General features: G+C 39.7%; 1 protein-coding gene across 2 annotated transcripts in view; it reads left to right on the forward strand.

The window, feature by feature from the left end:
• Positions 1-14,684, forward strand: part of dgkh (diacylglycerol kinase, eta) — a 36,951-nt gene that overhangs the window by 6,485 nt on the left and 15,782 nt on the right. The window contains exons 3-7 of one of the 2 annotated variants that reach the window (XM_088382284.1): positions 2,560-2,670; positions 3,506-3,664; positions 6,304-6,384; positions 11,641-11,745; positions 13,079-13,211. In XM_088382284.1, coding sequence (XP_088238410.1) covers positions 2,560-2,670; positions 3,506-3,664; positions 6,304-6,384; positions 11,641-11,745; positions 13,079-13,211 — 589 coding nt within the window. The remainder of the gene's footprint in view (positions 1-2,559; positions 2,671-3,505; positions 3,665-6,303; positions 6,385-11,640; positions 11,746-13,078; positions 13,212-14,684) is intronic. The other variant, XM_088382283.1, reaches the window with a different exon arrangement.

Consider the following 14,684-nt stretch of genomic DNA (forward strand, 5'->3'; position numbering starts at 1 on the left):
AAAGGGAAAGTAGAACATCCAATTAGAGCTAAAGTCATTTGTGTGGCTCTGACTGGTCAGAATGAAAAGTTTTGGGCTTTGATGGCATAGTTAGGTTTTATTTCATTTCCAACTGGTTAAATATTTCTCATGACGTGTGTTGAACTGAAAGCACAGCTTTTCTCATTGAAAATAACAAAAACAGATAAATATCTACTACTTTGTACTGTTCAGGCAAATTGCAACATCATATTTATTTCTTTTTGCCATCACTAGTACCCTTGTGTAGTGTCAAAATAGCAACACACGTTAAAATAAATCTCAGTTGCTCACTAAGCTGAAATAATGCCAGATGAGTCTTTCAAATTTGGACAATAGAATATACAATCGAAAATTTCAAATAGGACAGCGAAGACTCAGGCAGCAACTCTTTAAAAAAAAAAAAAAAAGATTTAGGATTTATAGTATTTTTCATTGGGCTCCAAATTGGGCGATGACTTCATATGCCACGAGAGCGCCTCGGTCCTGCTTTGATTGTGGTTGCAAGTGAGCGGGAAAGAAGGCCTTATAGGGAAGTCCACATTGGAGGTATTTCACCTTAATCCAGGAATTTGGCCATCAACAGTGCTAATGGAAAACAGAGCAGGGGAATTACCATAACATTGGCTGACAACCGTTGCACTGTTTTCAGTTTCTTTCTTTCTGACAAAACAAGACAACATCACAGGCCTTGCGGCTCTTGGCCGAAAGGTTTTGCAACTTGCCAGCGAGATTTGTTAAAAATAGAACATGAAGCAATCCATGGAAGAAAATTAGTATCGTTTTACCTTCAACGCCTTTTGGGTCCTATAAAATAGCAGTTTTTGTGGAAAAAGTTCAGCATATGATCTCTTGTGCCAAAGATCTTTTAAAATTGACCCACTTTTTGGAAATTGTAAGATAATGTCGAATAGAAATTGACATGACAATTGTTAATTGATACACGATCGAAAGGATTGTCAAAACCAACAGAATTTTTAAAATCTTATTTAATTATTAAGATTACAAGTTACTATCTTAACATTTTACTATAGCTTCTTTGATCATTTTCTTATGTGACATCATTCAAGTTTTTTTTTTTCAATATGAGAAGGCTGACTACGAGTGACCAGTTTTAAATGAGTTTGAAGAAAATCGGTTCTGACTTATAATGGTAATATTCAATGTCAAATATTAATCAAAAATCAAATTTCTTGTTTTGAGACGCAAAGTTAATTTAAGAAATAACACTGGTTGTACTACAAAGTTTTGCTTTCATGTTGGGTAATAATTACACAATTTCACTTCTCCGCAGTTATGCTTTCATGTTGGGTAATAATTACACAATTTAACTTCTCCCACTCTGTTGCATTGATAGCAAATGTCAGTCCTTTTTTCTATACGTTAGACCGTGACCAGATGCTGGAACTGACGTCGTCTAATCAGTTGTGTCAACATGGAGCTCTGTGTGAGAGGCTTTTTAGAATGTGCCCTTACCGAAACAATAAATAAACAAATCATCGATTTTAAAATAATATTCACAATCTTTGTGAAATGAATGGTAGTAATTTTCATATTACACGAAAGCTTGCTGGATGCATGCTAACTTGTGCATCTGCTTGCAGTGTTTCTGTTTAAGTTGACACAGCTGGTGGGCAGGATGTCAGCTTCAGGCCTGCGTCTCTGTTTGTAATTCCCCCCTCCAAGAACAGCCTTCCTGCGCTATAAATAGCCTCTGTGTGTGTGTGTGTGTGTGTGTGTGTGTTTCTGCAGCGTATGTGTATGCCCGAGTCAGTGTGCATGTTTTATCGTTTCCACGTGCAGCCATGTGTTTGCAGTGCATGTCGCCAGCATCACATAACAAGGTTGCGAATTTCAAAGACAGTTTGATTGCTGAGGACAGGATCTCATATTTTTGCCATTGTGGAAGCTTTTCGTCTTCCCGTCTGTTTTCATCTTAACAATCGTCCACCCCTTCCAACATGGAAGCCACTAATAAATGCTTGTGGTGCTGGCGTGAAAATGTGATGATGGCTTTTGACTGGTGGAAAAATCTTTGGTGGTTTAGTTAGCAGAAGAAGGTGATGATGTTTTTAATGTTCTTGTAAGAAATATTTGACTTTGATTTAATCCCACTTGAAACATAAAGTGGACATTTGTGGTGATAGTAATTCAGCCATGTAACGTCTCCATGAAATGAGATGGAAAAGCCTCACCTCATTTCCCCAAAATTGCTCCACTGCAGATATGAGATAAGAACACAAGCCCAGAGGCATTCCGTCAGGCTAATGGAAGGCCCGTCATTTTGGTGATGATGGCAAAAATTAAAAAAAACTAAGCGAACCTAAGTGATGACGTTTCAGTCACTTGAAAAAAATTATCTGACTCCAACTTGTGTTTTACATAAGCGTCATTCACAGACGAATACATTTTTCATCATCAATATTGAATACTAATAGATTAATATTTGTTAGAGTTTTGCAAGATGCACTTTTGCACCACATGGGACCATAAAACAGTTTTTTATTTCTGTTTTTTTTTCTTTCCACTCCCTTCCTGTAGACGAGCATAAAGGAAGGATTGCTGCTGAAACAGACCAGCTCCTTCCAGCGGTGGAAGAAGCGTTACTTCAAGCTGAGAGGCCGAACACTCTACTATGCCAAAGATGCAAAGGTAATGTACACTTGAATTAGTAAACAAATAATCGTCAAACCACCATTTGGATGAGAGAATGCAAATAATAGTAGTTTGGCTATTATTTTTTTTCTTTTCATATTGGGGAAAAAAATATTTTAAAAAATTATCAGCACTCCCAGTACCTGCAGGCTCACAAACATTAACACATTCTATCTTTGTTGTTTCAATAAATAGCTTTCTAGACTATCTGTTTAGTCTGGTAAAGTCTAAACAACCTGTTTAGTCTGGTAATAGTCCAACCACAGCTAAAGAAAATCCCCTATAACTGTTATTTTTAGATTAACACAGACTTCTGGCTCCTATGTGACACATTGCCGTGAATTCAGAAGTCCCACATTTGCAAATTGCAATTTTGAGATCAACCTTGTGGATGATAGGCTGTACGAATACATTTTTTTGTATTATTATTGTGGGCATACATTTTAAATTAATTTGTGTGTATTTGTTTTTAATAACCCAGACCTGGATGAGAAGAAGTCAATGCACGAATGGATGTGTGGATGTTTTAGAGAATTTCCTATGTATTTTAATCAATTGCGAATTTTTTTTTGTCAATTTTATAATTGCAATGATAGTCATTTATTTTTATTATTTTACATGTATTTATTTGTAATCATATGTTTATCCTGATTGTATTAATTTGTGTATACACTACATAATTTATTTACAATTATTATTTTGATATAAATCACATGAACTTTTTTTTTTTAATAGAACATCACATCACAATATTCTTATGTTCTTTTACTTTTACCTTCCATGCCCGCCGCCCCCTTCACCACTTCCCGGTCCATGTACATGCGCGTGCTAGTCCGGCAGCGCGTTGGCCCGCTGGCAAGAGCGAGCGCTGCGCCGGGCGTCCCGGAGTCGCATATGCTGGCGAGCTCTGTCAGTGTGCTGGACTGGCGCACGGCGCTCACCCCCACCTCTGGGTGCCAGCGGATCTGAGGAGGGCCTAGTGAGAATTCGGGTCAGCACAGTACAGCCTTAAGCTCATCACCTGTAGAGATGCACTAGTGCCGTGTAGTTACATCATGGGGTCCACCTTTGATTAATCATGGCTTAAATGTGTTTCCATACGACATTAATGCATCATAATTAGAGCCTGGCTGATACATCAAATATTTACTTGATGTAATTCAACATTTATTTGGAACCATATGAAAACTAAAGCGCTATATTTTTTTTTAGAATTTGACTTTTTCCGGCAACATTTTTTGCATGCATAAAACCACAATCTGTATAGCAGTCCTTTACTTTGCACAGTAAGAAATTCAAATACAAACAACCGTACTTTGCACTACATTTTTTCTGCAAGAACTTTGCCCTCCCATAAACCATACATTCACAAATACATTTTATTTTATATTTAATGAAAGGAACTGTGTTCCCTTAGAATTTAGTACACCATCATTTTTTTTTATGTATGCAAAGAAAAAACAAAAAAATGCAACATTTACGGACAATTTAGAATCCTACACTAACTGTGAGGCAAACATACTAACCAGTGCCATCCATCTATTTACATTCAATACATGAGTAACTAAAATATATTTATGGTTGATTCAACTTCAATTATTGATTTTTTTTTGCACTGAATATTCTGAATCAGTATCAGTCGAGCTCTAATTCCAGTTTCGCCAGCAAATACGCATAATCTTTAGTCAAAATAAGTTAAGGCTTCCATTGTTTGTGCGCTATGTTGCTTGTCGGGCAGCCATCTTCAGTTTTAGATCGGAAGTCGAACATCATGTGTTCTGAAGCCCGTTCAATCTTACTCAATATTGCACCGAGTGGCATATGTACACGTATGTTCATTATAGCATGGCTAAAATAACATGGTGGCCTCCGAATTTTGCACAGTACTATATGTTGGTGCTATAGAGGGTCTGGAACACTTTGTCCACTATTGCTGTCAGCTTTCATTACAGCTTCCCTCAAGACAGTTTTGTGTGCTCGTGTGTGTTATTGGTGTAGAAACAAGTTTGTGTGTGACTGGGAGTGTCAAAGGGACTGTAAAAAGCCATAAAACACATACAAATACACTTAAGTATGACGCAACCATGAGCCGGCGTAACAGGGTGTTTGGGTTGGCACTTTTTGGCCAACACACATGCATCCACACACACATACACATTAGGACGTCATCTCCTAGTCCTGCTTGTTGTCCAGCTGCTGCTTTGATGGACACCACCTTATCAGCCAAATTCACATTATTGCTTGTCTCTGATGGTGGTTGTGATTGCTGATTGGTTTCTGTGTGCCCTGCAAACTGGCTGCTGACCAGTTCAGGGTGTAGTCCACCTTTCGTTTGCTGGGACAGGTTCCAGCAACCCCCTTCGACTCTGAACAGGATAAGCGGTGTTGAGAATGGATGCTTGCCAATATGTCCTTGGTATTTAATACATGCTTTTTGCTGCCGCAACCACAGAGAAAACATAGTGGATTTGTTGTACTGCTATTATGTGGTCAAGCGCATTTCCTGTCTGACAAACAAAGTGAGTTATCGCTTAAAAGGTCCAGATCATTTGGTCTTATTTGGAGCTATATGAATGAATGTGGTCGGCCCTTGGTGTCCTTACAGTGCCTTACAACCCCCGTCACACACTGTTTTGATAAACCTGAGGAAACTGAGCGCCTGCCATGAAATGTAACACCGGGTGTTTTTTTTATTTTGCGGAAGGAAGCTTGGTACACACACACACGCACACACACACAGTTTGGTCTTGCTTTAAGGTAATGGTGCAGTGAAAACCTAAAACCAAGACTCTCAATTTGATATTGATATGCAAATGAACGTAAACTGTAAAACACAGTTTATATCCAAATATATATATATATATATATATTTATTTTTTTTAGAGTCGCAATGATAAATGAGCAATAATTCAGTAATTAAAAAAAGAAACATGGTTTATCTGGTTTACCCGATTTAACTGGATTGATCAATAAATTAATAAAATAATCATTAATTGCAGCCATAAATATATTCTCGCTATATTGGCATGGCATGTCATTTTTTTTGTGTCTAACTAGTTAGAGAGACGTGATGGAGGTTTGTGCTCTTCTGTCATTGTAGTTTTGTTTTCAATGCATTGTTTTCATATACAGTATATATTGTTGTGAACCATTTCGCAACCCAAAGTTTTGTGTGGATCCGTGCCAGAGTGAATCTCTCGACGAATTTCACCAAATTCCTTGTTCTTCCCTAGAGTCTAAAAAAATGAGACATTACCCAACCATGGCAAGTCCTTTATCATATTTGACTGTTTGTTGCTCAAATGAGTTATTTTCGCTCGGAAACCACAGTGAAGACGCTCGGCTGCGAGCTGCATCTATTTTTATGGCACCCCTACAGAAGGTGCTATTGCCATTAGAAGTGCCACATAGCACCTCCAAAATAGTGCCATCCATTTTTTGCGTGGATTAGTTGACAAAGTGCACATCTAAAAATGCTTTCATTCTCACCCCATTCCAGGTCTGCCTTGCTTTACCCATGATAAGGCATTCCGCCCGTCATTGTTGCCGTAGAAATCACTGTCAAAATGTTAAATTCAATGTATTGAGTAAGAAAATAGATGCTAACCCTTGTCTTCACCTTTCCTGCAGTCACTTATCTTTGATGAGGTGGACCTGTCAGATGCCAGCGTTGCGGAGTCCAGTACCAAGAATGTCAACAACAGTTTCACAGTGAGTTCACCTTCTTCGCATGCCTCATCCTCTGAATGGGAGAATATGTTTAGATTTGGAAGGTTGCCTTCAGAATTTTGGTTATTGTTAGAATAGCGGAAAGATACTAATTCGTGATCGTGCTAACACGCGAAAACGGACTTCTTAAGGAATGTAAATGAACATATGGAGCATCACTACATCGTCCTAAAGGTTAGACACGTTTCCTCAATTTAGAAGTTTTATTTTGACTTTTAAATGTTTTTTTAATTTGGAAAAAAAATCTGCGATATAGTGAAACCTTGATAAACGAAACGCGAAGTAGCGAGGGATCACTGTAATATAATAATAATAAATTTGTGTAGACCAGAGAATTTAATGAATTTCAGCTTGATAATGCAAATGAAGACCATCAAAATATTCATACGCTAAAAGGGTTTGAATATTACCGGCATATTTTTAGATTATATTTTAATTATTCATGGCATCTTCACTTGGGGAATCACAGCTGACATTTCCTGGAAGCAAGCACTGTGTATGACATAACAAACCTAAAATATCAGCAGTGAGAAAAAAAAAAAAACAGCTTCTAAAAATGTCTTCACTCATCCTGGGTGATGCTATATTAAGAAACAAGGACGGGGGTAAGGAGGAGTTGTTGTTAGGAGAACAGTACCCCGAGGAGAGCGTGCTGCTATTTTTAGCATTCATGCGCCTTGAAATGTCTGCATGGGAATGACCTATCCTCGACTGTATCCGTAAATGAGATTAACAGTAGCTGCGGCACGTGTGAGCGTGTCTTCAAATGTGTGCGGTAGGCTTAATAAAAATTCCTGCATGCCAAAGAGTATCGAGATGGACGGCTCACCATCAGAGTCTCGTTAAAATGGGTGGGAGATAATGATGAAGGAGAAAGCCCAAAATAGAACAGAAGGCAGTTTCCAGTGTGAGGACATAAAGTGTGATTGGTGGGGGCTACAACTGAGAGGGAAGGCGGAATGAGTAAGGGTGGGAAATCCTGCAGTGATGCTACAGTGTGTGGCTGCCTGAGCTGTGGAAAGGTAACACGGCATGCCGAGCGGGGGTCGAAGACACGTGCATCGAGAGTCACGCTAGGTGGGGGCAGCGGTGAGTGTGAGACTTCAGAGACTGGACCAAGAACGATATTCTGCTTGCGGTCTGTCTGTTCGTCTATCGTTCCTGTGATGATGAGTACCGGCGTTTGCCGTGCAGGTGGGTGCTGCCTGGAGTCATGAGATGGTTGGAAGGTGCCATGAAAATGTTTCGGATGATGTGCTGCATGTGCCAGAGCTAAAGGCATTAGAAAAATGTTTCAATTTTTATTCCCTTAAAGTCTTTTGAATGAAGGGCATTGATTTGTATAACTGATTTGACTGCAACGGGCAGGAAGAAATTTATGTTTATTTTAATTTAGTATGCACCAAACATTGCCTCTGCTGTCCATGCTTGTTAACAAAAGACCACGTTTTTGCTTTTCATGGCCAGCTTACTTCTTTCTTCTCTCTTTTTTTGACCAGTGTAAGAACTGTGAACGTGTGATCTCTGGGTGGAGATTGAACAGAGCCAAAATTAGTAATTTCGGATCTGTGCAAGGGAGGGCTGAGCATCTGTGGGAGTGGTCACAGCTAACTTCAATCATGGTTACTCAAAGCAGCTTCTTTCATTACCTTTAAATGTGGTGCGCTGGTCGACAATTACAGTCTCCAAATGGCCAATTATAGATGTAGAAGTAAACTTCTACCTACACACACAACATAAACACTGGTCTGTTCATTTACATACATACACGTACATTAATTTTTATCTCGTTTCTATTCATTTGGGTTATTGGTGTGCTGGAACATATCCCAGCTGTCTTCGGGTGAGAGGCGGGGAAATACTCTGGGTTGGTCGCCAGCCAATCACACGGCACGTCTAAATTCAAGCTTCAAACACCAACCCGTTTCCTTCAGCAGCACTTTATATATAGAATTAAAAAAGAAAGAGTCCTCTGATATCTCTCCCCGATATACTGTACATGATATTGAAATATTTAGAAGTGTCTAGATTATTCTAGCCCCTAAATATGTAAATCAGCGCCCAACGGGGAGCCTTGTAGAAGGAGGATGAGGTGTGAATACTTGATGAAGCAGCATTGCTGCGGCGCCGAGACGAAGCACCTTGCAGTCCATGTGAGAAGGAGGGCTCACGCCCCCTCCCAACCCTCCAAACCCGAATCCCCATCACAAAGTCGACATGGAAGATCCGCCTCCTCTCACTGACTCACTCGTTCTGATTGGATAAGCGTGGGCTGCTCCCATCACCCTCTTGAAATCACTGAAATGCACCTCAAGGCTTGTGCACGTGCATCAGTGTTGTGTAGTTTCTCGCCGTCGCTAGTAATGAGGCTCCTCATCACATTATCACACAGACACACACACACACTCTCTCTCACACGCAAATATACAAATACACTTGCAGTTGTGAAGGTCAGCCATCAAGGGAGGTTCTCCTCATTTGAGGGATGCCTGCAGCCAAGTTAGGAAACGGCTGTTCTTGTTTCCCCCGGCAACCAATCACCGCCTCTTAAACCCAACACCAGCAGGGAAAACAGGACACACACACACACACACACTCAATGACATAATGCATGCCTTTGCCTAACAGTAAACATCACAACAGGACATGATATGTATTCGGACAGTAAATAAAAAGTTACGAAATGTAGAGTGGGGCCCCCCTTTTGCAACGACTATGGTGAATAATTTCTCAAATATTTTAGTGTGTGGAAATGTTTGTTGTAACAATCATGCAATCATGTCCCAATATAACGATTTTTACTTGATGTTCTTACTAAGTAGAAAAGGAAGGGCCAACCCTTATAGAAAATGATTGGACTTAAAACACTTCCTTGAGGAACGCCAGACTAAAGTGTGTCTGAGTGATTTTGGATGGTGTTGTCCCATGCAAAATCATGATAGCTATGTGGACAAAAGAATTCAGGCACTTTACTATTATCGCTACAGGAACTATGTTGAAAATGTGTCTGCAGAAATGTTTGCACATTCATCCAGACCGATGGTTTACTCCATATTCTTGCGCCACAGAAGAGTTGAGGTCAGCTTTAACAGAAAATGAATAGAGTGCATTTCCCGAGGAAACTTGTGGCTGATTAATTTTCTCTTGGTTACACGACACTGTTTTAGTTGAATATTCACTTATGGACGGATAAAAAAAGGGACTCCGGTGAAGTCCACAAAAATGGAGGATTTCTAATCCAACCCCATCATTAACCAAAATTGAGGAGATTTGATGGTCGGTGATACAATCAGAAGTATTACATTGACGCTTTTATAAAATGGTCTCATTTTTAATAGTTTGAATAGTTGATATTGTGAAAACGGCTGATGTGGGATATCGTCCAAATGCAAAACCATGCACTTTCTGTAATTCGCAAATCGTGGTCTCCACTTACCCAATAAACAATAGAAAATGCTAACATGGTTAGCTTGGAGGGCAATTAAAGGGCAATGAGAACACAAACACACATAGAAACATAGTCACACAAGAACACACAGGTTGTTTCCAGATGTAAGTGGATATTGATTGGAGCTCCTGGGCCAGATAGATTGCAATCGTGATTTAGGTGATTGATGAGTGGCTGTTTTTTCTGACCGTGGCAGCGCTTATTCATCAGTGCAGAATCAGGCACTTCAGGGGGACAGTCGTAGCCTGGTTTGCGAACGGTGATTAAACGACAGAAGTGTATCGTTGTGTTTTGTTCATGAGTGCAAAAATGACTTTTCAAGAGTATATTGCAAATTGTGATGATTTGACATGATTTTGTGTTAAGCCTGCGGTAGTTTGAGCAACTTTTCCCGTTGTGCTTTCATCTACTTATTTAAAATGCATGACAAACATCCAGACACAGTCCACTGAGTTGACGTACAACCATCCTGTTCTTGGGGGGGGAAAAAAAACAACGTATGAAATCTTAATGAACGTCAAAAGTATTATTGATACTCCAGTGAAGTTGGGATGTTGAGTTAAACAAATGAAATCCAAATGCAAGGATTTCAAATCCTTTTGAATTCAGCTGAATTCACTACAAAGACATGATAACTAATATTCAAACTGATAAACTATTGTAAACTAGAAATTGTAATCCCTGGAGGGGAGGGGGCGAGTATTCACTCATTCTATAATTCATGCCTGCAGAAAGCTATGTAGATGGAAATCTTTCTTGCTTGATGAACAATACAACTGAAGTTCTCTGGGGTCTATTCTGTACTTAATAATGCACCACTCATTTTCACTAGGAGAAGGCTAGCATGCAGTACTCGTACTAGTACTAGTACTAGTACTCCCACTCCGTTTGTAACCTGCACAATGTGGCTTAGCATATTCTTGCTAAAATCAGCAGTATTTTCATTAAAAAAAAAAAAAACATTGCTTAGATGAGTATTTTGCAAGTGTGCTAGTTATCCGTGCCATGAACACTAACTTTAAGCGGTTAACAATCAGAAGGGTCGTTTTACTCTTTGTCCCAGAGGACATAACATCTATGATTTCCGAAATCGTTTAAAATCTCGTTAGAACAGAACACTTTTGATGTTTCTGAGAGAATAATCGCCCCTAAAAAAAACATTCATCGCTTTTCTTTGTAGTGTATTCAACTAAATATAGGAAGAATTGGTAAATCATTGTAATCTGATTTTATGTATGTTTTTCCACAACTCCTTTGGAATTGTTTTCTTATTTTTTAGAAACACTGAGAATTTAAAATCGGCTACTCTAGAATTTCTTTCTTTTTTATTTATGGAATTGTGTTGTTTACTTTTTGAGAAGATGAAGAAGGTGATGGGATGAGGGAGCACATTAATAAGTGATGTAGACCTGAGAGGTTGTGTAGCGTATCTGTCGGGGAGACTTTTAAACACACACACGGACACACACACAAGGGGCTGGGTGGAAGCTCTTAGCCTTTACTGCATTTCTTCGCCTGTCAGCACATATCTAGCCGAGAGCGATGTGAACCGCTAAGAGCAAGGAGAGAGGGAGGGCGGGAAAGTGCTGGAGCAAACTCAAGAAGGTGTTAGGGGATGAGAGAACACGCGTTAATGAGGGAGAGAGAGAGGGAGATGGTGAGGTGGATAGAGGGAGGTGGGGGCGCCTCATCTTTTTCCCTGCCTTAAAGACAGAGACGAACGCTCTCCCCACTCAGTCGCACCGGCGGAGAGGGAAGCATCCGTCTCCTCATCTCCTCCTCTCTTCCAGGTGATCACCCCCTTCCGTAGGCTCATTCTCTGTGCCGAGAACCGGAAAGAGATGGAGGACTGGATCAGCTCGCTCAAGTCCGTCCAGTCCAGAGAGCATTACGAGGTAAGGAGAATTTATTTATGCTATCCAGTGGGCTCTACTTTTATTGACACAGGCATAACAGCATGACACAAACGCACATCTATCGAAACGCACTTGATGACTATAATACACCATGTTCCACAACTCACAATAACTTTTAATACTCATTGCGGGACACTGTTGATGAGGCAGTTTTTTTGTTTTGAATAATAAATGAAAGTGTTGGCGAAGCACAGTGCAAAAAAAAAAAAAGCGCTGTGATTTTTGGAGGGAAATCTTATATAAGGGCCTAACCCCCCCCCTCCTGCATCCTGCCTACTCTGTTTTCTGTACTGCAATGCAGCTGAACCCCCCCAGAGCTTGCACAGGGGGTACACATGCACACACAAGATGTCAACAATGATGAATTGTGACTGTGTGCGACAAAGCGAGTTTCAAGTGAATGCAATTTATTATATGAGGATGCCCAGGAGAGGATGCTCTTCTGAACAGGTGTCCATTTTGTTAAATCGTCGCCGAGCATGGCGACACTCATTGGCTAATTTGATTTGATTTATTAGGAAATCAGGGTGTCTACTTTGGAATTGAATCACTCTCTTGAATTTTGCTGAAGTTGTACACAGCCATGACGTCTAAAAATTCAGTTTGCAAAATGAATAGCAATAAAGCAGATGCATAAACTATATCAGAAATTATTTTTCAACTCATCCAATCACCATGATTTAGTGACACACAATGATGTTGGATTTTATTGATACCTAGTCTTTAATTGGAACTCTAATTATGTAAAAAAACTAGAGTGCCGTCTGTCTGTAGTGAATAGATTTGGTCCAAAATGGCAAATTTTCTTATTTTTCTTAAACATTTTAAAAAATTTTTTAGTTATTTTGCAACATCTGTATTTCTATTCTTTGAAATAATTTTAAGATGAACGATTTGACTACATTTTCACAATTGCCTATGTGGAAAATTAACAGTCAATGAATCCATTTTTATTTTTCTGAGCTATTTTCTCCATACTGGCATCGTATTGAGCAGAATAATGAGTTATGCACGGCATGGATTCAGCTCAGCTTCCCACGGATGATATCATGTTGTTTTATTTTCCACAGCAAATTAATTGACAGTGGATCAACAGTGTCTCTGCCGGTTTTGACCCTGTAGTGACTTGTAGACATCAAATTTCATATTACCGTCGTGACAAACTTCTTAATGATCAGTTAATTGACGATTGATGCCCATCCCGTGTTCTCACTTATAAACTTGGACAATGATGTGCATTGTGCTTGCCTTGTTGTTTGTTTGTACTCGCTATCCCGGTGCTGCCAACCTATTCTAACCTCTTCTTTGCCAGACGGCTCAGTTTAATGTGGAACATTTCTCAGGGATGCACAACTGGTACGCCTGCTCGCACGCACGGCCCACCTTTTGCAACGTCTGCAAAGATAGCTTGTCTGGGGTCACGTCTCACGGCCTCTCCTGCGAAGGTATGTAAATATATGCCAAAATACACGTTTACTGTCAAGTAAGCCACCAAAAACAACAAAAAACACAATATGTGTTTTTGTGAACGATAAAAACTTGCTTCATTAGGTACACATGCACAACCTAAGGAATGAAATATGATAAATAAATATATAAATAAATAGAAGAATGCTCGTGGGGTCATTTTGACATGCGCCTGACATTCGAGTTACATTTACATATTGAGTGTTGCCATTCATTCAAGGAATTCTATCTTGTGACAACTATACACAATTCTAAAGCGTTTTCGGGGCCATCCATTACTCACTAGTTGGCGGAAGGACTCCGTCCCAATTTCCCAAAATGCTGTGCGTAGCTTGTGTTGCCCCTAGATTGGACTTTTTTCGCTCTTCCAATGTGGTATACTGCACGTACCGTTTAAAATGTTTGTCTTGAAGTTAAAAATAATGTGACCTGCAGTAAACTCTTGTCTGTATGCTGGCCACTGTGAGTCAAATGAGCACCGACATGTGATTTTCACACGTCTCCTTGCGTTAACACAACCTGCCAGGAGACAATAACGTCAGTGACGCCATATTCCTCACTGGTGTAAAGTGTCAGTGACAGGAAGCAGAACTTAATGAGCACAATAAGATCTCCCCTTACTGGTCAGTCAGTCATCCATCAGTATTTTATCTATACGCTTTTGCATATGGTTAATATAACTAGTATAACTTCATTTGGGCCAAAAAGAAATAAACACATTTGATTCAGCTTTTATTCTTATTGTTGTTTATTATTTACTGTCATTCGTTGTGTTGTATGGTAATGGATTGATAGCAGCTCTTTACGTGTGTGTGTATGTGTGCGTGTGTGTGTGCGCACTGCGGGAGGGAGGAAGAGAAAGAGAATTAGAAAGAGAGAGTGACAGGAGCACATAAAACACAAGTCTCGCAGCAATCATCGACTCGGATTTCCTTTCGATTTTTTTGGCCGGCTGTCAAGGCAGAGATTGATTTGTGCTCCTTAGCCACAAACACGCTTGTGTATGCACACACTCACAACCACACACACATGCACGCACGTCTCCATTTCAGTGCCACACAGAAAGGATGCCTTGGCTATCATGTTCTGTTTATTGCCTTAATTCTCAGCTAATGCTTCCTAACATTGTTTAGCAGTTGACGAGACTGAAACATTGATCACTGTTACCAGATATGATGAGATTTGTTTGAGTTTACTTAATGACCAGCATATGTGTGTTTGGGAAGGGGGAGGTACAGTGTTCCATTCATACAGCTTAACTATATGAGAAATTTTGCAAAACATTCTATGAATGTTTCATGACCATTTCAGCCTGGGGTGTGCACATTCAACAACTCTTCATGCATAAAACAATTGATGTGAATATTTTTCTTAACTACATCTCACCGTAGGGTTTCATACTTTTTTCAATTAAGTGCCCTCTAAAGGGACAACAAAAAGTCATGCACATT

The sequence above is a fragment of the Syngnathus floridae genome, chromosome 8, assembly GCF_059516105.1.
Source record: "Syngnathus floridae isolate MCC-2025c chromosome 8, RoL_Sflo_1.0, whole genome shotgun sequence".
Taxonomy (NCBI): Eukaryota; Metazoa; Chordata; class Actinopteri; order Syngnathiformes; family Syngnathidae; genus Syngnathus; species Syngnathus floridae.